This window comes from Chelonia mydas, chromosome 10 (genome assembly GCF_015237465.2).
Source record: "Chelonia mydas isolate rCheMyd1 chromosome 10, rCheMyd1.pri.v2, whole genome shotgun sequence".
NCBI classification, from domain to species: Eukaryota; Metazoa; Chordata; order Testudines; family Cheloniidae; genus Chelonia; species Chelonia mydas.
In genome coordinates, this window is record NC_051250.2 from 58,915,286 (window position 1) to 58,940,490 (window position 25,205).

A 25,205-nucleotide genomic window follows, 5' to 3' on the forward strand; every position below is an offset into this window, starting at 1 on the left:
TAATGGAGAAAAGGCAGAGGTATTCAATAAATATTTCTGGTCTGTATTTGGGGGGTAGGGAAAAGTAATCAGATCGTATAACACTTTCCATTTCATCAGTATCTCAAGAGAATGTTAGACTTCTTGAATCAGCAGGTCTGAATAACTTGAATCTAAGAGTTTTTAAAGAGCTGGCTGAGTACTGTACCATTAATGTTGATTTTAAATAAATCTTGGAACACTAGCTTTCTTAAGTTCCTCTGGAACTTCCACAATGTGCCAATATTTAAAAAGGGTAAACAGGATGATGTGTTTGCTTATAGGCCTGTCAGTCTGACATTGATTCCAGCCAAGATAATGGAGTGGTTGATACAGGATTTTGTTAATTGAGTATTAAAGGAGGGCAGTATAATTAATACCACTTAAGTGTTTATGGAAAATAGATCCTGTCAAACTGATATCTCGTTATGAAGTTTTAAGCTTGGTTGATAAAGGTAATAGTGATGATGTAATATATTTAGACTTCTGTAAGGCATTTGACACAGTATTGCATATTTTGATTTTAAAAAAACAGAGCTATTCAAGATTAACAAGGCACACATTAAATGGGTTAAAAGGTGGCTAACTGATAGGTCTCTATGTAATTGTAAACAGAAAATCATGGAGAAGGGGTGGTTTTAGTGGGGTCCCACAGGGATTCGTTCTTGACCCTACACTATGTAACGCTTTTATCAATGACCTGGAAGAAAACACAAAATAGCTGATAGTTTGCAGATGACATAAATTGGGGTGGTGTAAATAGTGAGGAGGAGAGGTCACTGATACAGAGCGATCTGGATTGAGTGGTCAGCGTGGTGCAAGCAAGCAAAATGCATTTTAATATGGCTAAATGTAAATGCATACATCTAGAAACAAAGAATATAGGCCATATTTACAGGATGGGGAACTATCCTGGGAAAGCACTCCAAAAAAGATTTGGGAGTCATGGTGGATAATCAGCTGAACATGGTCTCTCAGTGAGATACTGGTCAAAGGGGCTAATGGGATCCTTAGATGCATAAATGGGTATCTCAAGTATGAGGGGAGAGGTTATTTTATCTCTGTATTTGGCACTAGTGTGACAGCTACTGTGACACCATGTTCCCAGTTTTAGTGGTCAGCAATTCAAGAATATTGATAAACTGAGGGTTTTGAGAAGAACCACAAGAGTTAAAGGATTAGTAAACATAAACTGAACAGACAGAGCTCTGCAAGGTAACAAAGAAAAGATTAAGGGGTGACTTCATCACTGTCTATAATTACCTATATGGGGAACAGTTATTTCATAATGGGCTCTTTAGCAGATAAGGGTATGACTGGAGGTTGAAGCTTGGTAAATTTTGACTGGAAATAAACTGTACATTTTTAACAGTAGAGGTAATTATTGGAGCAATTTAGGATCTGATGGATTCTCTCACTGTCTATCTTTAAATCAAGATAGGATGTTTTTTAAAGCCTATGGTCTAGTTTAAAAAGGAATTGCTTTGATTAAGTTCTTTGGACTGTGTTCTACAGGTGGTCAGACTAATGATCACAGTAGTCCCTTCTGGCCTTGAAATGTAAGAATCTTCACAACTCTTGTTCATTTAAACATTTTAAAAACTAAGAATAACACTGACAACTGTTGGAGATTTATTTTTTTAACTTCAGCCCTTTTTTTCCAGTGATCCTTATGTGAAGGTGACAGTGTATGAGCCAGTGAATGGAATCTTTACCAGTGTTCAAACAAAAACTATGAAAAAGGTTAGACTTATCTCCTTTTTTTTCTTCCTTATTTTATCAAGAATCCAGGCAGAAAGCTCAGATTGGAATAAATAGGACTGCATTCCCCCCTACCTCTTTGGGGGTAAGAGTTGGGGGAATCTAAGGAAGGGAACATGCTATAATTTACACTGTTAGTTCTGCAACTTAGCTGTGGCATTGCTGTGGAATTCTCATTTCAATGCATTTCTTAATGGCAGGGAATGGAAAAGGGGTGTGTAGTCTCAAAAGTAGGCCATTCATGGGAAGGCCTGGTTCCATCATGGGGCCTTCACCTTTTCTCTCCCTTCCTCCATCTCTAGCATAGCTCACTGAAGAGCCATGCTGCTATTGGTCTCTCTAAGACACATAGAGGGACAAGTAGAAGTTATTTTTTTAGCTCACTAACCTCAAGGCCACTAACAACTACAAAATGAGTTGGATTTGGAGGAGAGCATGCAACAGAATCACTGTTCCCCAACTTAACATGCACTCCATAACTGCCACAGTGGCATTCTTTCTGCGCCTTTTCCGTGTGCACCGGCCAGAATCTAGCAATATTTGTGTGAGTTGGCTCCCTTCTGCACTACACTGGAGGAGAGCATGAGGCCTGGTTTTTGTCCTCTGACTGTTTGTATCTTAACTAGCAACATTAAAAACGTATTTATGCTTAAGAGAGTGTCACATCAACTGAAATAGATGCAGATCTTCAAGCAAGACAATAGTACAGAACACTATGTATAATCAAAATGTTGTCTCTTTATCTGTAGACCTTGAATCCAAAGTGGAATGAAGAGTTCTTGTTTAGAGTAAGTGCCTTTATTAGTTTGATTACATATTTTTACCTTCTTTAATGTAATATGCAAGATATTTGCTACTAATATGCACTTAATACTACTAAAACAAATACTTGCACAACTTGCTGTGTTGTAGTGCAAAATACCATCTTGTAGCGAATTTTCTTTGTGGTGGGGTAGAAATTTACAGAATGAGGGGGGGAAAAAGCTCATATCTACAGAACCAGTTAGTCTGTTTCTGATGTATCTGTTTGAGGTGGGTTATTAAGCGCTGATTTTTAGTTGAAGGAGAAATTTTAATATTCTGAAACACTGAATAGGCTGCTGTTCCTAACTATGTAGTTCTCCAGCTGCATTACTTTTGGTGGGGGTTAGATCTAACCTTTAACTTTTTTTTTTAAAGGGCTTATTAATCCTTTTTACGTGCACCAAACCAGCCTCTAGAGGGCATGCAACAACTTAACATTTTCTGCTTAACTCTCCTCCTAACTTGGACTCCAATTCAGGATTTAAAAAGATACATCTATTTCAAAGTAAATTAGATAATTCAAAGCAAAATATTGATAAGAGTTGCTTAGTCATATTAGTCTTTTTATATTGATCTGGTAGCAGTGGTAACACCTGGAAAAACATGGATATATAAGCTTGATAACTGAGCCATCAGCTTTAAACAAAGTATGTAACTACTGAATTTGTGGTTACTTGTACAGAGTTATATTGGTAAAGTTTCTAGAGAAAAATGCAGAAAGATGTGCTTGCTGAGTATTGGGAGTGGGGAGGAAGCAGCGAAACAGAAGTCATTAGGTCCTGTAGACCGTAAGAAAAGGGTACTCAATCCATTTTTGCTCCATGCCATGCCTTTCCCCATCCTCTCTTCAGGATACCATTTCATGAGGCCGTACGTAAGAAGGAAATTAAGAGATCCAAGGCAGATATTGCAGAGTAAATAGCTAAAAATATAAATACAAATAAGAGATTCTGTAAGCATTTCAGAATGAGGCTTTTGAGGGAGCTGGTGGACCCACTGGGCCACCAAAAGGTAAGAATCTAGGAAAATAAGGATGTTGCTGAGAAACTGTTTTGAGGTGAGCTCTTTACTAGAGCAGGAGAGTTGTTGAGGGACTATTAGAGATTGATGTGTCAAAAGAAGAGGTGCTGGAATAAATTGATTACATAATAAGCATCATGCCACCTGGACCTTGTGACCTATCTCCAAGACTTCTGAAATAATTTAAGAATTAGCTGCTTGCAAAAATGTGCAGCCTTGTTAGAACAGACTACTGTACTAGAGGATGGGAGGGTTGCAACTGTCATATGTGTATCTTTGAAATAAAGTGCTTGGAATAATCTTGAGAGTTAAGAGACCAGTAAGCGGACTCATGTACATGGTATATTAGTTGAAATAATAACTAAAATATAGAAGGCATACAAGATCATTATCTTCTAGGACTAACCAGCACAGCTTCTACACAGGAAAAACTGGACCTCACTAACCTTTTTTTTAGAATTTGTTTAAAATGTCAAACTAGTGGATAAAGGAGAACAATTGACATTTATTTGGACCTGCAAAAGGCCTCTTGATGACCCTTACAAGAGATTACTAAAGAAACTAAGTAGTCATGGAGTGAGAAGTATATTAATAGTCAAGGGTCAGTAACTGGTCAAGACAGGATACCATTGGAATAAGTTAACAGTGGTGCGACAAGTCTCCATTTTCCGACTGGATTTTCTGTTTTGGAAAAGGGGAGCGCAGTTGGGTGATAACTTTCAGATAACACATCTGCTTGGGGTTAGTCAAGACTAAAGAGCGGAGTTTTCAGAGATGTAATCAGGCAAGGTGCCAAATGAAATTGTGCGCCTTCGTGCACAGTAATGCACATTGGAAGGAGTAATTTAAATTACTTGTATGTGTTACTGGATACTAAATTCAGTTTGCCTAAGGAAAAAAGACCTGAGCATCACTGACTAGAACAGTGAATACCTTTGTTCAATGTGCAGCAGCAGTCAAAGAAAATAGAACGTTAAGATGTATAAAGATCAAGGTAGAGAATATAATGACCTTATAAATCAATAGTATGCCCTCGCTTAGAATACTGTGAGTTCTGACTGCTGCATCTCAAAAACATAGCAGAATTAGATGGAATTGAGAGGAATTAAAGAAATGAAAAACTCAGAGCAGAGATGATTAAGTGTGGACCCAAAAGCAGACGCAGTAATGAATGGGTATAACAAAGGTAGACTAGGAACTTCTGGTCACTTTTTGCTGTAACACAAGAACAAGGGTACATCGATGAAGTTGAAAGGTGAGAGATTCAAAACTAACTTTACGGTTTTTCTCACAATCTAAAATTAGACTGTAGAACTGATTTCCATAGAATATCAGAGGTCAAGAGCCTTGCAGGAGTTCTAAAAAAGAATGGTCTTAAATGCATTGCAAATATACAGTCTTATAGTAATAGTCTTGACAGGGATATACCCTGAAGCACCAGGATTTAGAAGCCAAACTTTAACTATTGGATCGTGGGGAAGGATTACAAGAAAACTTAACCTGCCCCCAAGTTATCTGGCAAGTACAGGGTTTCTTGCACCTTTCTCTGAAATACATGGTACTGGCTCCTGCTGGGGACAGGGCAGTAAATTAAATGGACTGCACTACTGATCCAATATGATAGTTTCATTGTTACTTCTGTGCTGTTTCACCTGGATAGTCAAAAGTATCTCTGAGTCAGTGTGGGGGAATGACCTAACTAGTTTGGGCACTCTACAGCACCATGAGAGCTCACAGAAAAGTCTAGCAGTAGTAATGGCCCTCCTACCTTGATGACTGCCTGATAAGAGCCAATTCATAAAGGAGTCCATCTCCTTTATCCTCTGGTTTAAAAGTGAGAGATGGTGGAACCAGGGTTTGATCATAGCCCCAGCCTTGCCTCATCAGTTCCAATACACTGATTTATGGATGTAGTAGTGGATTTTCAAGCCCTTGTGCCCAACCTACTGGATTTCTTTGTCTCAGAATCGAGGTCCGGTTCTACCACTCAACTTGAGGTCCAGTCTGACAGCCTGTGTGCTTGCTGGATGAATGTGTTCTTTATTGTTCTGCAAGAGAGTTCTTTGAATTTTTCCAGAGCAAGGAATCTTCTGCAAGAAAGAATGAGGAGTACTTGTGGCACCTTAGAGACTAACAAATTTATTTGAGCATAAGCTTTCATGGGCTAAAGCCCACTTCATCAGATGCATGCAGTGAATACAGTAGGGAGATAGATAGATATACATGCACACACACAGAACATGAAAAAATGGGGGTTGCCATACCAACTCTAACAAACCAATCGATTGAGGTGGGCTATTATCAGGAGGAAAAAACTTTTTTGTTGTGATAATCAGGATGTCCCATTTCAAACGGTTGACAAGAGGGTCTGAGTAACAGTAGGGGGCCAAATTAGCATGGGGAAATAGATTTTAGTTAGTGTAATGACTCATCCTCTCCAATGTTTATTCAAGCCTAATTTAATGGTGTGCTAGAAACTTATTCTGAAGTGAAACTGCTTCTCCATCTGGGAAAGACTGGATTTCACCTTCACCAGTCTTCTGTTCCATTTGTTCTGGACTATTGGATCTTCCCCTTACCTCTGAAAGTTTTGTTTTTCTGTAGTACATTGGCTCATGGCACTTGTATTCTTTCCTCCTACTTAAAGAGCTTGGTTTATGTTTTACCTCCTATTCAAGAGCAGTCTCCATCCTGGGACATGCTGCTTTTCAAACTGATCGTGCAAGGAAATTCTGGTAATAGCTCCATATATTGAAAAAGAGGGCATTCCTGGTGGTGAATCAACTAGGTGAGTTTACAATCTAGAGGAACTAATGGATGATCCACAGTGACACACTCTATGCTGTGTCCTTATAAGATAAGGAAGATCTTTGACCCAATGTAAACTTCTCCCAATAGTGGCTTCTAATTTTAATTAAATCAATCCTCTAACCTACGGTGTTTTACCACAAGCCTTATTCACTACCTAGGGAGGCTGGGTTATTTACCTCATGGGGCTAAACCATTTTGAAAATCAGTTACCCTCATATGCTACACTAGGGGTTGCTAATTTCTGCCCAAAAGTAAATGTAGTAGCTAATCGCTACAGATTTTGCCAGCGTGAGCAGAAACCAGGGGAAACTATAATGCAGTGTATTGCTTCCTTGAGGAGTCTGATTGATTGTAATTTGTGACTTTGGGAATATGGCAGATGAAATGATCAGAGACCAGCTCATTGAGAAAACAACCATACTTCATGTAAGAGAGCGCTTACTTCTAGAACCACAACTTACACTAGAAAAAGCAATAACCATTGCTACTCAGATTGAGTCAGCTACAGCTGAAGCCAAAATAATGAGCATGGATACAGGAGGCACGGTCCAGGCTGTGACTCCTTTGCAGAAAAGTTCACTACCACTGCAGACACACAATTGCAAGAAGAAAACTAATGAAAAACCACCAAATCAGCAAATTCAAAATACAGTAAAAGCATGTTTTTGCTGTGGATCCCCACAACACCTTGCAAGCTACACAGGATGTCCGGCAAAAGTAGCTCAGTGCAATCATTGCAAAAAGATTGGACATTTTGCTAAAGTGTGTCGCAGTAGCCAGTTCAATCAAAAGGTGCATGGAGTTACAATACCAGATGTTACTGTGTTGAGCGTGGACAAAATCACTACAAAATACCCACTTTTGGGCTAATTTCACTTCTGTCAAAGTGGATCTGACTCTCCATCACTGTTGTTGGTTAGCAAGGATCCAGATACCAAAAAGGAGATGAGCATGTTGCTCCACATCTAAGGCATCCTCTACTGAATGTTTTAAATATCTACATAGAGAGAATGCTGCTACCTGGATTTATGGCCATACTGTACCTTCATGGAGTATTATTTGCTGGATTTAGCTGCTATGTGATACAGCAGGTTAAGGAAAGCCATCTTGCTATCTTTTTTGTCAGTTTTTATAAAGACACAGATAATGAAAAACACAAAAGGTTTAATGACTGTATATGTTCCGAAAATTGCACAAACTGCAGGATTTCCAAAAGAATTCTGCAATTTTACAACTTGTTAAAGCTTCAAGACCAGACATAACACGATAGGAGGATGGGAGTCACAGTAATAAAGTAAAGACCTAAATGAATAAGGAGAAATAAAGAGAGGAAAGGGAGAGAATGGATTAGATAGCATTCTTTGAGTATCTCAAGGTTATTTTTTATCTACTGTCTAGAAACACGATCCAAATATCTTTCAATTCATATAATTGCTCTCTACAGCAGTTGGCTATTCTTTCTTTGGCTGATTAGTCATATAGTTCCAAATACCACTGTTCTGTTCTGGGCACAAAGCTACTCTTCCACTTTGGTAAAATCATGTGCTTGATGATCATTGTTGCCCTCAGGAACCAAAGTATTTTTGTGACAGAGTAAACCCAACTAGCAGGTAAATTTTGGCAGAGGTTTGGCTATTGAAGTCAAATACTATTTTAATGCTTGTGTTCACCTCTTTCCACTGCTGTTGGATGGTCCCATAGCATATGCGTCAGGATTCCTTTTTCTTTGTTACAGCACCAACCAATATCAAATTAAAATAAGATTCCTCAGGTTCACCTCCTTAAGTTTTGGACTACTTGACAGCAGAAGTGATTGGAAATTTTCTGATGAAAATAGTTTTATTGCACATCTTTGCATCTTATCTGGACAATTAGTGTGTAGGGGAAAATTATATATTAATGAACATTGCTGTCTAGAAAGTACGAAGCTTGCATATCCAAGGTTTGCTCATAATCTGAAATACGGATCTATGCAGGCAGATCTTTAAGAAAGAACCAGAGAAATGCTAGGTTTTCTATAACTGTTGTAAATATTTCAGATATACAAGGTTATTTATACAGATAGGAAGGATATTACCTCGTACAAGGGTGTTTATACAGATACCGGGATGAGTGTACTCCAGGTCGTGGCAGGCCACTTTTTTTTTCGGTTCAAAAACTTAAAGTTGTGACACTTCCATCAAATATGTTAAAATTCTTTGAGCACCTTGGTTCCTGCAGCATTTGTTTTGCTGTGGATGAAAGCAGGCAACCGTATATGGAATAAAGTGAAGTGTAAAATATGCTCCATTCTTGTAAGGATTCATTTGCCTTTCTGAGTTGCGTCACATCTCCACTCAAGCACTTCTTTCTGTTTTGACTTAGAACTTTGTAGCTGTTAGTAACAGCTTGTCAAAAGATCTCTTTAGAACAATGACTGTTCAGTCTCAAATGTTCTGTAGTGAACTTAATTGTGTAGGACTGTCAATCGTTGTCTTTAAACACAGTAAAGAGCGCTATCAAAAACCAATGTCTGGCTGATGCCAGACAAAATGAAATTAGAAATTTAGGCACAATTTTTAACAGAGATGAATAATAACCATTGGAACAAACTGCTAGGGGCAGTGTTGGATTCTCTATTCCTTGTCATCAAATCAAGACTGGAGTCTTTCTGGAGGATATTCTTTAGTGAAACACAAGTTATTGGGGTCAATACAAGAATAACAGTGAAATATTTTGGCCTGTAATATACAGGAGGTCAGATTACATGATCTAAGGCTCCCTTCTGGTTTTAAATTCTGTGAATCTATAAAGTGCACAAGGTTTGTGTCAGCATTGATACTAATCTTAATTATTTCTAAATTAATTTGAACTTTTAGAATATTTGCTTAGCAAAAAATAAATACTGCAACTTTCCAAATATCTTGACTGACTAATAACTGTTAATCTCTTCCTCTTTCCTAGGTTAATCCTCAGCAGCACAGGCTTCTTTTTGAAGTATTTGATGAAAACCGTTTGGTAGGTCATTATATATTAGAATATTTGTTCTTGAAGACGAGCATGAAATCAAGTTTAGATGGACATGTATTAAAAAGGCAGCTCCATAAAGAAATTCATTTTGATAAATGTCAAATGTATGACTAAATCTGACAGCTCATCTTTTCTTGTTTGAAGTCACTACTTTCTGTAGTTCTTCTGTATTACAAATTTTGGAATCCAGTGTCTTAGATATAATATCTGCTTGTTCAAAATGTTTTCATGCATTAGTCTTTCAGGTGATTGATTACCTTTATAGTTTGAGTGGTTGTAAATGTTAGAGAAATTTAATTTGGGTTATGGTAACTCTCTTAAACGATCTAATACTTGTTTTACCACTACTAAAATCCCCATAGTAAAGATCAAGGTTTCTCTGAGACCAGCGTGGATTGATTTAAATCAGTGATTAAAACCACAATTTTAATCATAATTTAAATCAGCAAGAAGGAAACATTGATTTTTAAACTTATTTTGCAATTGTACCTTACCTAGAAGGTTAATTCCCATGCGTTGGTATGATGATTAAATATGTTGATGAAACCAAATATAGCCTTTTAACTAAAGTTGGTGCTAGCCCGCAAGATACACTAGGTCTATACACATTTATTTATGAAATAAACATTAACATACACTTATTCGAATTCTTAATTTAAACATTTTTGTTGAAAAGGTAAATGATATTTCTTTACTAGATGCCTTTTTAGTCTGGATTTGTGCCAACCTATGGTTGGATGAAAACTGGAATTCAGTTAAAAATGTATAGAAAAAGCATTTTTAAAATGGGTCTATTTATTAAGTAACACTACAGTAATTATACTGGATACAGAAGAGAAGAAAAATTATCAAAATACATCTTACATTTTAAAAATGGACTTATTAAACAACTTATTAACTGTAGTTAGTTAATTGACTTCTCCTGGTCACCATGGGCCAGGTTTTATAAGGTACTTCGGCACCTAAAGATGCACATAGGCACCTAGCCTTTTTAAGTGCCTAGTGGATTTTCAAAAGCACCTATCTGCATCTTGAGGTGCCTAAATATCTTTTAAACTCTGGCCCCGTGTCTTTCAAGTTCTTAGAAGTAGTAGAGCTTATCCTCTCCCATCTGGTTTTAAGTCATAGATTGGCAGAAGAAAACAAGCTTTCCTTTTTCCTGTTTCTTAACTTTGAATGAACTAGTAAAATGAAGGGAAATATTCTCTCTGCACCTACTATATAAACTGAAACTAAAAATAATTATGGCAAAATCTTTTCTCCACAACCAAAACTGAAAGCTTGAATTGATATCAAAAGGTTGAGGTTTTCCCCCATTTTGTATATATTTTAAAAAGAAGCACCCTTACACTCAGCTCATTGATACAGAATTTTTTTTAATTTTAGCAAATTTTAAGTCTTAAATTTGAGGTTATAGAACAAGTTATAACTTGAAACAAATTTATTTTTAGAACTCTAAATTTGATGTTTGCTAATTTCAGTTACGTATTTCTGTAATGTTTTTAAAAAATATTTTTTTATCCACCCTCTTGGAGACTGGCCATCAAGAGCATCAACTGTTTCAGCAGATTGGCAAATGAATCCCACAGAATGACACTTCAGGCCCTGTGCTTCAGCTTTCATTCAAACTATAGTAGGAGTGCTCAAAAGGCACTAGGATTTGGCTGTTAACTAGGGGTACAATTTCTAAAAGCACCTATAATCCCATTTTTAATAGTTAGGAGTCTAAATCACTTAAGCGCTTTTGAGAACTTTACCCTAATGAATATGTGCGGGGGGGGGGGGAAGGCAGCAAAAACAGTATGAAATCAAAAGCTCACACTTTGCCCATCTTTATACCATGATTTTTAAAGTTGATGAGGTGGAGAAAACAATCCATAGGACTGGAAGGACCCTCGAGAGGTCATCTAGTCCAGTCCCCTGCACTTGTGGCAGGACTAAGTATTATCTAGACCATCCCTGACAGGTGTTTGTCTAACCTGCTCTTAAAAATCTCCAGTGACAGAGATTCCACAGTCTCCCTAGGCAATTTATTCGAATGCTTAACCACCCTGATGGTTAGGAAGTTTTTCCTAATGTCCAACCTAAACCACCCTTGCTGCAATTTAAGCGCATTGCTTCTTGTCCTCTCCTTAGAAGTTAGCAAGAATGATTTATCTCCCTTGTCCTTGTGACAACCTTTTATGTACTTGAAAACTTGGGTAACATGATACGTTTAATTTTGTTGTCCTTTGGACTAAATCAAGTCAGGCTATAAAATTATAAAGTCACTTTGTTTTGTTTTTTTCACTAGAACCAATGTTTTCTTTTCTACCAAAACTTGAAACTCAAAGAAAATATATTGCTTAATGGTTATACGTATCTTTCTGAACTTGTGACCAAAAAGGTTCTTTTTGGATTCCAACAGTTGTTTCTCCAAGTGTAACTTTGATTAGTGATACTTGGTGAAATAGCTGAACTGTTTTACTTTTTGGTCTTTTTGTGACTAAGCTATTTTATGTTGTTGATGCATTTCTAACCGCAAAATTTGGGTAATCAGGTTAAATGAACCCTGGAGTAGTATTAAAAAAGAAACTTGTTGCTTGCAAACAAAAAGTACTGTAAACTTAGTCCTGGCTATTATTTGGAGGGGAGGTAAAACTGTTAGTTTTAGTGCACGCTAATCAAAAATATAGCAAGGGTCATGTAAATATTGAGCAGAAACTATCCAACAGTATGGCCTATGAAAGGATAAATGGTCTAGTGTTCTCTCCTGTTTGAGCTTTACCAGCAGCAGTAATTCATTCCATGTTAGTATGTTCGCATTTAGTATTGCATGAAGTATAGTTTCTGTAGCTAAAAGTATATTCATAGCCAAAAGAACGAGGAGTACTTGTGGCACCTTAGAGACCAACAAATTTATTTGGGCATAAGCTTTCGTGGGCTAAAACCCACTTAGCTCACGAAAGCTTATGCCCAAATAAATTTGTTAGTCTCTAAGGTGCCACGAGTACTCGTTCTTTTTGCTGATACAGACTAACACGGCTACCACTCTGAAACCTGTCATTCATAGCCAAATGTTTACTGCTTTTGACACTTCAGAGAGACTACCTTTTTCCAAAAGTCCCACTAGGTGCCAGCAAAGGGCCTTTTCTGTCAATGTGGCAAACATCCAGAGAAATTCTGTCATTTTAGTCTGACATTTTTGGGAAAAGTTGCCAGTATATTTTTACCTTGATTAGTCTAATTGTGTTTTCATAGTGTTTTTCATCAATGGATGTCAAAGCACTTTACAAAAGAGGTGCAATTGTAATATATTCTTGTTACTGTAGTTAACTGAATGCATGAGATTACTATACAGTCTGCATACAATATCTTATACAATGTGGCTTTCGAGTAGTCTTCATCTGTAAATTGTACTCCATAGATTATGCAGTCATTTTAAATATGCAACCTATACTGTACATCTCTAGAAAGACTGCGTTTAAATTTCCTTAATCTGTACCTGTACAGACCTAAAGATTGCATGTTAAAAGCACGGTTGAACACTTTTAGTACTCTGCATCTATAATTCATAAATAACCAGATACTAGTCCAGAACATAGACTACTGGCCAACAATTTAAGCACTTGAGTTTAAAATGTAAAAAGTTGTAAAAGTGCAAAAAATCTAACAAAGCACACCTTTAACCAGAAAAAGGCAAAAATATATTCATTAGGAAAGAACCTCTATGCTAGGCTGAAACCTTGAGTGATAAAAGAAGACATTTTATTGCTTTATTTAATCCAGTTACATCTCACTCAAAAGAAAAACCAAAGTAATATGGCACTATAGGATTCCACAGAATGCAAATTCATATTAAGTGTCAGCATTTAAGTGTGATTGCCCAATAGCTTTCTTAGGACTCCCAAAATAGCTCCTAATTTTTTTAACCTTTTATGAGTATGAAATGGCTTAGTTCATTGGCTTTTGCATAACTTCAGACTTCACCAGTTTACTCGCATGGGTTACTATTCGGAAATTCAATCCTAGATTTGATACTCCGTTATATGGGACTTCATTCCTACCAACTTCCTGTAATTCTAAACCTATGGGTAAAAATATTAGTAGTCATACACTGCTGCAGAAAGCACAGACACATTGGTTCAGCTAATGTAGCTGCAGCAAGAATTGCTGTTTTAAACTCTAAGAGCTAGAATATTCTTGGGTTTTATTCATTTATGTAAATTACAGAAGGTAACTGTTGAAACAAGGTTGGCAGTGTGTGTCTGTGTGCTGCAGCTGAGTTAAGCTTGACGGTTGTTGGAAATCAAGTGCTTTGTAAGTGGATGCATTCTGACTACAAACAATCAAAGAGAGTCCAGAAACCGCAGTTGAAGGATTGGCTGACTTATTTTTAAGGAGGCGCTTTTTATTATACGCTAGTTAGTATCTTGTTGAAATTGGGACAAAGGCTGCATCTTTCATGGGATCTTACTTTTGTGATGTGTTTGAACTGGATCTCAACTCTGTGCAGCTGCCTCTAGCCTTTCTGCAAAAGGAGCTTTATGGTTCTTACTTGCTAACATGTGTGCAAATGAGAACAAATGGCACGACGGTTAAGATTGCATTTTGCAGCCCGAAGAAGCAACACTGATCCGTTTTCAGAAATCTCTGGAGATGGTTTGGATAGTAACATTCATATGTATTTCCAAAGACCTTCACAGAATTCTGCACCTGATATTATACAAATGAAGCTGACTCCCAGGCAAGCTGTCTTTCCAGCGGTAATGCAGGAAATAATTAATCAACAGCAGCATTCAGCTGTCTCTTCACTGCAAAAGAACAACAAAAAGAGCACCTCACTGCAGATTTCTCTGCAGTCTAGAAGGTATAGTGAATGTTTTCAATCTGATACAGTAGTTGCTAGTGAAGACACTTTCTTCAGTGTTGGTAATGAAGGAAACTCTTGTAGCAGGAATATGGCTGATTACACAGCTAATATGCTAAACAGTAGCAGCCATTTGAGCAATGCTGCCATGTGCAATAGCAGTCTTGGCGGTATTGCAGCGAATAACAGTGGATCCTTCAATAGCACTGGCAGTGACTATGAATCGTGTACAAGTATCACGAGTGATGGAGACTCATACAGCAACAGTATAATTAGTGACAGTAGTAGTTGCACTCTTTCCACTGGTGATGATACTTTCTGTAGTAGTATTGTATATAGTACTTCGTATGGAAGCAGAGCAAACAAATGTAATTCCTATAGGAACAATATATCTCAGGAAACTTTATGTAGAAGTAAAAATAATATTACTTTTGATCAAGATGGTTTGGAACAAGTGAAATTGCCAATGAGGAGGAAAACTAAAATTCCACTACGACGTTTTTCGTCATTGGTAATTTTTCCTAGGAGTCCCTCCACTACCCCACCAACTTCTCCAACATGCTTGGGTCCCCTACCAAGCAGGGGACCTTATCAAACATCACATCAATTCATTATTTCTCCTACTGAACTGGCAAAAAATGAAGATCAAACAACTTCTTCTAAAGGGTTCCTTTCAACAGCAGTCAATGGACTTCGACTATCTAAAACCATTTGCTCTCCTGGTGAAACTAGAGACATTAGACCACTTTACTTGAATAGTTCATTACAGAACAAAAATCAGGCCGCAAGTAGCGCTGAGAAGACAACCTGTGAAAAAACATCTGATAGCTTCTCTTGTATTTCAGTTCATTTCACTCAACAAAGAGAATCTGCATCAAGGGATGAAACAGTTAATGGTTGCTACAGTCCAGAGTTATCAGAAAAGGAATTAAATTTGTATTCTGATGCAAAGTACCCTAATTTAAAACTGATACGTAGCACATCTGCATGTTTACCCTCAAACCATTCTGAGTATCAGATTCTTATAAATGAATTAGAAAGACCAAATACACAAATGAGGACAACCCACCATATTCTGCAAAGAAGTGTTTCATTAGAAGGATCTTGTCAAAAAGTTTCTTGCTGTTTATCCAGTCTTCAATACAAGTGTCCGAAGGCAGAGACATCCCAGTTGCACATACAGTTCACACCTGGAAATGAAGGAAAAACTAGTGGCTTTCCAAAAAATGCCAGTATCTGCAAAAGGGAATCAAGTAGTACTTTGTGGAAGCCCCACAAGGTGAGTTTTTCTTGAAGGAAAAACTAACACTATAAATCTTTCTTTGCCAGTGGATCTGAAGTAGTAGAACAATAGCCTATTATCGAAGCATAAATACACGCCATTCATAAATGTTAGTTATGTTAACTTACTGAAACATTTTGCAATACTGAATAAATTATGTATTCTAAATGGGGTCGGGGTGAGACAGAGAATTCTCATTTGGTCTTTCCTAGAGTCTAGTATCCTTTTCGGTCAAAATTCTCAGTCAAGCACCTGAACTTCAAATATTAATTCAGACTCATAACTGATTATTTAATTCGCATGAGGATAAATGGTTTACCTTATTATGTAGTAATCTAGATATTGAAGTTCTCCTCGACTTAAAATCAAATTTGAGCTAAAACTTCCACTGTATAATATTAATCCACAACAGAATTATTTTTTTATTGAAATATCTAGATTTTAAAGCTTATGCCCAAATTTGTTAGTCTCTAAGGTGCCACAAGGACTCCTCGTTGTTTTTGCTGATACAGACTAACACGGCTACCACTCTGAAACCTAAGAATGAATAGGTTACTATATAATCTTTGATTTACTTTATATAAGGTTTTTTAAATGCTTTTGCAGAAACTTGCTGTGTGTAGAGAATTAAGTATAAGTAGTATTTGAGCAGAGCAACTCTTAAAATACCATTTAGATCTGTATACACCCTGAGCCACAGGAATTTTAAGCGTTTCCTCCCCTTTTTTCTCTAACCACTAGTTCAGCCCAAGCTTTACACTGTAACTTAATCTTTTCCAACAACATTGCTGTTCAAATTAGTTCTTGAGTTTAGTAGTCTTAACTTTTTTGAGTAATAAAACGCCTTTTGAACTAAACTTCAGAAATTTGTCCCTCTTGTATTAACTGATGATGCAATTTATATTTGTTAATAACCACAGTCAAAGCCACAAGAAACGTTGGTTTATAAACTTGTTTAAATGATCCTTTTGTTCTTGAAAGTCATTCAGAAATTCTTGCAAAATTTCAGACTTGCATAGTGCTCTTAATTATGAATAAAAATGAGTAACAATGCAACAACTAGGCATTTTTACAAACTTTACTAAAGTTTTTTAAGTACACACTAGCCTTAGCGAATTGACATTTCCACTATTTTACCACTTTGCTGATACAAATGAAAAGGGTGCTGCCAGTGATCTGCAGTTAACACCAATCTGGAGAGTTGCTGTAGTATTACCTTGAAGTCCTATCCTGCAGATTTTAGCTCTTTCAGTGGAAGATTTGCCTGCCTAGGGCCCACACCTGCAGTCCTTTGCTGTTTTATTTTCTTTATTAAAATCACTGTCCATAACTTTTTATGGGGAAAAAAAACTCTTAAAATATTGGTCTGAATTTTAAACTTTGACAGAAAAATCATCACCGTGGATCATAAGTTATCAGTGTGTATTCTTTGGAGTATGTAATTTTTGGGGTAAAGGGCTGTACTAGATTGTATTGGAAAACCTAAATCAGTAAGGGAACTCTTACTTAAATTGCAGTGGTATTGTGGTTGTGAAATATTCCCTAATATGTAGAAAACCAAGTAGTCTGAACCTGCTTATTACAGAAATTCCATTGAGACGATGAAAAACTGTTTAATCACAGTGCTTAAAAGTGCCCTTCTCATGGTTTTCCACTTACAGCTGTTGTGCTGTTAATGTCACTTGTCTAAAAATGTAAAGCAAATTAAATTGTTGCACATTCAAATTAGAAGCCCAGCCTGTGAAAATAAATGCTTGAGTAAAAACTCCAGGCAAACTTCAGTCTTCTAAAGAAAATAATTTGTAATAGAGTTTCTTGGTAGACATGTTCATGGATTAACCCCTTCTATGATTCTGGCAACCTTTGAAGCACTGTGTAGCAAGTAGTGTATGATTATTACTGAAGAATGTGTGGTTTGGATTTGGTGTGTGGTTTTTTTGTTTTTTGGGGGGGGTTTTTTGGCCTTTTTCTAGCAGTGTGTATTAAGCTTCATGTTTAAAACCTAGAAACATGATCCTGGACAGTCAAATTTCAAAGGGGCTGAAGTGTCTCTTTCAAATTGTGCTCACAGTTGTGAAAACACTTTTTCATGCACATGCAAATTACCTGGATTTGTGCATGCAAAACAGAATGATGGCTGCCTTTTGAAAACTGGATGCTGAATATGATCTGCAGCAGTTAGTGAGTTTCAGGTCCTTTGTGTAAGACAACATACACAGAGACGTCTCTCTCCTCAGTTGACCCTTGACCTTTTAGTGTAAAACGAGCTTTTACAAACAGTTCTGTAAAACAGTTTACCAAAATAAGCAAAAAGATCAGATTGAATTGACTTTGTAGTAATTCAGCAACCTGTTAGAAGACAAACTGTAAACAGTAATACGAGTGGTATAGCAGTCTTTTTTAAATATAATAGATTTCTACTGTAATAGTTTGTTAATTATATAGTAAATCTAATTATAGTGGGGGTATTGTGACTCATTTAAAAACAACTCCCAAAATATTTCTCTTGACTCCAGTTAGTCTGGCTTAGTATACTGATATGCTGAGTCTGGGTTCAAATTTAACAAGCTGATATGGGAGTAGCATTTAGTAATGTCAGCTATCTGTGCAGAGCAGTCATGAAATTAAATCAGTGCTTTGGTTAGAGACTCCAGTGTCTGAAGCAGTGAAAGGTCTATGCATTCTTTTCTTACGTGCCTAGCTACTAGCCTTCAGCCACATAGTATTAGGTTTCTTGCTTTCCATAATCAGCAGCTTGTTAAGTCTGCTTTTTAAAATTTAGTAAGAAACTTCACTTCTGTAACAGCAGGCCTTAAGCTATTTCAGTTGAAAAGTGTGGGAGGATGGCTGGACCATGTCTCTATATTAATCTTTATTTGAAATGTGCCACGGGAACCTTGCAGTAAGTTGTGCAATATATGTGGGGGAGGAGAGAGGATTAAATGCCCTGATTGCAATATCAAGGTGCATGGCCTTGACTTGCTGACTTATTTTAGTTCATGTGCCTTTTTGTTGGGGTGGAAATTATTCTGTAGCAGAAGTGTTGAACTAATTTAAATTGTTCATATCATGAATTAGGCTTTTTGAAGGGGTGGGAATAGGTAGAGGGATAGAACAAGTTACCTGGTCTCTTATAAAGGCATATTCCCAATTTTGTTGGGAGGGAGGGTGGAGTAGTAGTACAAGTCTACTTTCAGACCTTCAGTTGGAGTTGCTTACATTACAGTTTCTGCTATTATGGTTTGTCACTGGCAGTCATGAGGTTAACCACTCCTTCTAGATCAGAACCATTTTTACTTGGAATGTATGAACATGCTAACTAAGCTGGGAAGTCTATCCCCAGTAATTAAGTATAATTCTGTATTAAAAATTTTAAGGTACATTTTAAAATGTATGAGGATAATGTTAATACTTCCCTTTTTTTACTTTACTGATTTTGCTGGAGTTCTAGGTTTGGTGAATGAAATTTGCAACACTTACTGGAGCAAAAAACCTTAAAACTTGCACGTTAGAGCTCATGAAAGCTTTTGTACAACTAGTTTTGTGTGAAGTTTCAATTTGAACTCTCAAACCCCTCTGAACCAGAGTGTACTGGTAACCAAAAAACTCTATATTCCATAGTGAGTTTTACTTGGGGGAAATGCATCTGAAGTTCTTGTAGCAACTATGTCAAACTTAAGCTGCATGGAGCATCAGACTTCAGCATGAAGTCCTATCTCTTAGGAGACTCACATTGATCTAGACACACAGGCAAGCAAACAGATGCATGTGATGGATATAAGCAGCAAGCCGTGACTTTATTTAATGCTGGCGAGGGGTGCTATGTGCCCATGCTGTACTTATACCTGGAATTTAACTGGTTCCCATGTGAGGTTTCAGGGCTACCACTATATAACCAGTAACTCAAAGTAGACACTCCTTGGCCCACTCCTAGGACTCAACTCACTGCTGAATCCTTTCTCCCTCCCCACTGTGTGGGGGAAGGGAAAGGTTATCAAGAGGGAACCTCAGGCTGGGAAGACTTCAGGTCTCCTCTGTTCTTAAGGCACACAGTCCACCAGCAGAATACCAGGTCTCATTTACCTCTGGGAACTGGCCCTTCTAGCCTTTAATTGCAGGGGACACCAGCCGCAACTTGTGATAAGCTAAATGGTCTTAACTTTGCTAATTTTAAACTTTCAAGTCTGATTGCTTTCAATCCGACTGTCCCTACATGATGCTGCAAGGAACAAAAAAGCCTACCAGATCTTTGCCAATTTGGCCTCAATGGAGAAAAATTCCTTCCCTGTCACAAAACAGGCAGTTGCTCAAACCATCTTAAAAACACTGTTCTAAACTAAAATTAAGGGGAGGCAGGATGGGTCAGCCAGCAGGAGACTTTTTTGAAAAGTCTGGGAGAATTTGAATAGGTGGGTGGGGGGATGGGGTGACACGAGCCAATCAGCTAGCCTGGTCCTGTCCCCGTCCCCCCCCCCAACTGGAAGTCAGCCCTTAAGGGGAGGGCAGCCTCATCTTGCAACAGTTGATGCATACACTCTTGTATCTCCCCTATGCTCTCCAGACACTGTTACATTCCCTACAGTCCAGTTACCATTTCCTCTCCCATTGACTTTGAAGTGGGGGGAGAGGCACATTTTTATTGGAAGTCACTGAACTAATTAGTGCATTTAAATGTTAAATGTATCATGGCCTTTAACTAAACTTAGTAAAACCTTGATTAGCCTCTTTGCATTTCATCTGCCATTTTTCTCTCATCTCTGCTCAAACCAGATGTAGTCTGCTCCTGCTTGGAGTTGTTCTTGTTATAACATACTTCTCCTCCAGAAATGTTTCAGTACTTTTATAAGGTGCTGGGTCAACAGCACTAAAGACTGAAGTCTATTCAGACCCTGAAAAAGTATATTACAGGTTATGGACTGCTCCCCAATAAACTGCTTCAACTTGGGGCAAAAACATAAGAACATAAGAATGACCCTTCTGGGTCAGACCAAAGGTCCATCTAGCTCAGAATCCTGTCTTCCGACAGTGGCCAGTACCAGGTGCCGCAGAGGGAATGAACAGAACAGGTAATCATCAAGTGATCCATTCCCTGTCGCTCATTTTGGCAAACAGAGGCTGGGGACACCATTCCTGCCCACCCTGGCTAATAGGTCCATCAATGGCTATCCTCCATGAATTTATCTAGTTCTTTTTTGAACCCTGTTATGGTGTTGGTCTTCACAATGTCCTCTGGCAAGGAGTTCCACAGGTTGACTGTGCATTGTGTGAAGAAATACTTCCTTTTATTTGTTTTAAACCTGCTGCCCATTAATTTAATTTGGTGACCCCTACTTCTTGTGTTATGAGAAGGAGTAAATAAGACTTCCTTATTCACTTTCTGCACACCAGCCATGATTTTATAGACCTCTGTCATATCCCCCCTTAGTCTTCTCTTTTCCAAGATGAAAAGTCCGTTTTATTAATCTCTCCTCATATGGAAGCCAGATTAAAAAAACTACCAGTAGATATAATAGATTACTGTCAGAAATTAAACATATTAATATTAGCTCTAGAAAGTTAAATAGAGCTGTGTATCTGATCATTTAAGACAAGCCAAAGTGCTTGACTTTTGGTGGGGAGAAGACCTGCAGAAACCACTGTATGTGGTGAAAAATCTTGTGTAGTTTGTTTTTATCAAAGATATTCACATGTTTTGACTTAACTGTGAGCCTAGCCCACGCCATTATCTTAATAGTTTAAAAAATAGTGAAATAGGATCCCCTATGTTAACTTAACAGGAGGTATTAAAGAACATAATTAACAATTTTGCATATCTTAGAAATAAATTCTAAATGTTGAGGTGTGTGACATGTCTGCAAGATTCATAGTGCGCTCTAAAGCGTTAAAGGAGAATTGAAGATCTACTCACTTAGAAAAGCTGAGATCTTGTCATTATGGTGGCTCTAGCTAAAAAGAATTAAAACCTTTTTATATTACAAAGATTACACTATTTGTAGATTTTTCACAGGCTTCCTACAGCCAGCTCCTATATTGTATTTTCACCAGTGTTCCTCTTTTCTAAGCTCCCCCCACTAAAATAACAGTTGTTTTCAGGGTTTTTTGTGGTCTTTTTATCACTTTACCTTATACTCCTTGTTCTTTAGTTTCTCCCTCTGGTCTAGTAGTGGCCTATAAGGGTGTGTCTCCGCTGCCATTAAACACCCCTGGTTCACTCATATCAGCTGCCTTTGGCTCGCAGGGCTTGGGCTTTGGAGCTATTTAACTGCTGTGTGGATGTTTCAACTTGGGCTGGAGCTCGGGCTCTGGGACCCTTTACTTCCCTGCCATTTTCTGCAGGGAAGTACAGGAATTTGGGGGTGGGGGCATTTTCTGCAGGCGTGCAGTCACGCATAATCCCCCCCCAGGAGAAAAAAGGAGTCTGAATTAGTTTCTCATTGCCAAAACTAGCACCAATAACTCTTAATTCTAGCTGAAGAGCTGGTAACTACCTTGTGAGGGAAGCTGATAAATAATGCATCACCACTCACTTTCGCATCAGTCTCTAAAACACATATGTGCCTCTTTCTAGCTAATCCACAGTTCCAGCTTCTTGAAGCCTACAGCTCTGAACTGTTTAACTTTTATGTGAAATATTCATGCTGTAAAGAACATTTTGCTATGGCTCCAATAGTATTACCTTAGCAACCTGGTGTCTTCAAAATCCTAACGTGCTTGTAGAATCCTAGAACTGGAAGGGACCTCGAGAGGTTATCTAGTCCAGTCCCCTGCACTCGTGGCAGGACTAAGTATTATCTAGACTATTCCTGACAGGCGTTTGTCTAACCTGCTCTTAAAAATCTCCAATGATGGAGATTCCGCAACCTCCCTAGTCAATTTTTTCCAGTGCTTAACCACCCTGACTGTTAAGTTTTTCCTAATGTCCAACCTAAACCTTCCTTGCTGCAATTTAAGCTCATTGCTTCTTGTTCTATCCTCAGAGGTTAAGAAGAACAGTTTTTCTCCCTCCTTGTAACAGCCTTTTATGTACTTGAAAACTGTTATCATGTCCCCTCTGTCTTCCCTTCTCCAGACTAAACAAACCCATTTTTTTCAGTCTTCCCTCATAGGTCATGTTTTCTAGACCTTTAATCATCTTTGTTGCTCTTCTCTGGACTTTCTCCAATTTGTCCACATCCTTCCTGAAATGTGGCGCCCAGAACTGGACACAATACTCCAGTTGAGGCCTAATCAGCGCGGAGTAGAGCAGAAGAATTACTACTTGTGTCTTGCTTACAACACTCCTGCTAATACAGCCCAGAATGATGTTCGCTTTTTTCTTTGCAACAGCATTACACTGTTGACTCATATTTAACTATGACCCCCAGATACCTTGCCTCAGTACTCCTTTCTAGGCAGTCATTTCCAATTTCGTATGTGTGCAACTGATTGTTCCTTCCTAAATGGAGTACTTTGCATTTGTCCTTATTGAATTTCGTTCTGTTTACTTCAGACCATTTCTCCAGTTTGTCCAGATCATTTTGAATTTTAATCCCATCTTCCAAAGCACTTGCAACTCCTCCCAGCTTGGTATCATCCCCAAACTTTAAGTGTACTCTGTATGCCTTTATCTAAATCATTGATGAAGATATTGAACAGAACCAGACCCGGAACTGATGCCTGTGGAACCCCACTCTTTATGCCATTCCAGCATGACACTGAACCACTGAGAACTACTCTCTGGGAGCGGTTTTGCACCCACCTTATTGTAGCTCCATCTAGGTTGCATTTCCCTCGTTTGTTTGAGAAGGTCATGTGAGACAATATCAAAAGCTTTACTTAAGTCAAGGTATACCATGTTTACTGCTTCCCCCTCTATCCACAAGACTTGTTACCCAGTCAAAGAAAGCCTGTGAAATGCTTACAGCTCATTTTGGTGTTACTTTATGAATTATCTATAATCGTACCCAGTTCCAGATATTACATCATCACTTTTTCATCAAGAAGCTTTAGGGCAAATAGGAAATTCTGTGTGTATATTGATATCTACTATTTGCAGTGTTGTCGATGTGTTCGTCCCATGATATTAGAGCAGGTGGGTAAGGTAATACCTCTTATTAGGCTGATTTTTGTGGGTGAAAGAGATGTTTCCTGAAGAAGAGCTCTCTAGCTCAAAAGCTTGTCTCTTTCACCCATAGAAGTTAACACAATAAAAGAGATTAACTCACCAACCTTGTTTCTATAGACATATATGGATTTCAGCTTTTTCAAATAAAGTCTACATTATAATTTGAAGAAGCTGAAATCCATATATGCAAAATCCTGAGCAACTATGAATTTTAAAAGGGTATCAGAGTAAACATGATGCTTAAGAAAGGGGTAATTCTGGATGAGGCTACAGACAAGCATTCATTAGAGGGACTCCTGTTAGGCCATATTAAAGCTAAAATGTAGCTGCTCTAAAATAGGAACACAAGAAGAAAATTAATAAAATTTCTGTTTTTGTTCTACTTTACATACAAAAAGCTACATTTTAAAATAACATTAAGATTGCGAAGTCCACTATTCATAAATTAGGAAATACTGGAATTGTTTGCCTTTGCAACTTTAATTTGGCCTTGTTGTGCATGTGCATATGCATTATAATAGTGTAACTACATGATCACATGCTATTTTTATCCCCCCTACTGGATTTTTGCCTCATTCAGTGCATAGAACAAACGGTGCTCGTTCAGGGAGTACCTATTCAGTATTTTTGTTTTATCCTCACTGTTAATATGTGGTCCCATACTTTATTTACTGCCTGATATTCAGACACTACTCTGAAGGTTCTTGTGTTTTGTGAAGGGGTAAATAACACTTACTTTCTCCACACCATTCATGAATTTATAGACCTATTGATCTCTTTTTCTAAACTGAGCAGTGCCAATATTTTTTTCTCTCTCCTCATATGGAAGCTGTTCCATATCACTAATCATTTTTGTTGCATTTCTCTGTACTTTTTCCAATTCTGATCTATCCTTTTTGAGATGGGATGCCCAGAACTGCACACTGTGTTCATGGTGAGCATGCCATGGATTTATATAGTGGCATTCTGGTATTTACTTTTATTAGCTAACCCTTTCCTAATGGTTCCTGACATTCTTTTAGCTTTTTTTGACTGCCACTGCACATTGAGCCAATGTTTTCAGACCCTCCAAGGTCTTTTTTGTTTGAGTGATAACAGTTAATTTAGGACTCATCATTTTGTACATATATTTGGGATTGTTTTCCAATGAGTATTACTTCACATTTATCCACATTGAATTTCATCTGCATTTTGTTGCCTTTCAAACTCTTCACAATCAGCTTTGGACTTAACTATCTTGAGTAATTTTGTATCTTCTTCTAACTTTGCCACCTCACTGTTTGCCCTGTTTTCCAGATCATTTATGAATATGTTGAACAGCACTGGTCCCAGTACCAGATTCTTGGGGAACCCTGCTATTTACCACTTTCCATTGTGAAAACTGACAGTTTATTCCTACCGTTTTGTTTTCTGTCTTTTAACCAGTTACTGATCCATGAGGACCTTCCCTCTTATCCCATGACCGCTTACTTTGCATAAGAGCCTTTGGTGAGAGACCTTGTCAAAGGCTTTCTGAATCAAGTACAGTATATTCACTGGATCACCCT

At 37.8% G+C, this 25,205-nt stretch overlaps 1 protein-coding gene across 5 annotated transcripts in view; it reads left to right on the forward strand.

Annotated features, from left to right (window-relative positions):
* The window catches only part of NEDD4 (NEDD4 E3 ubiquitin protein ligase), a 125,362-nt gene that overhangs the window by 32,456 nt on the left and 67,701 nt on the right, over window positions 1-25,205 (forward strand). For 2 of the 5 annotated variants that reach the window (XM_007056375.4, XM_037910170.1), the window contains 3 exons: window positions 1,683-1,761; window positions 2,529-2,567; window positions 9,358-9,411. In XM_007056375.4, the coding sequence (XP_007056437.1) occupies window positions 1,683-1,761; window positions 2,529-2,567; window positions 9,358-9,411 (172 nt within the window). Of the gene's footprint in view, window positions 1-1,682; window positions 1,762-2,528; window positions 2,568-9,357; window positions 9,412-13,973; window positions 15,552-25,205 lie in introns of those variants that run through there. The other 3 variants (XM_027818800.3, XM_043523440.1, XM_043523441.1) reach the window with 2 other exon arrangements.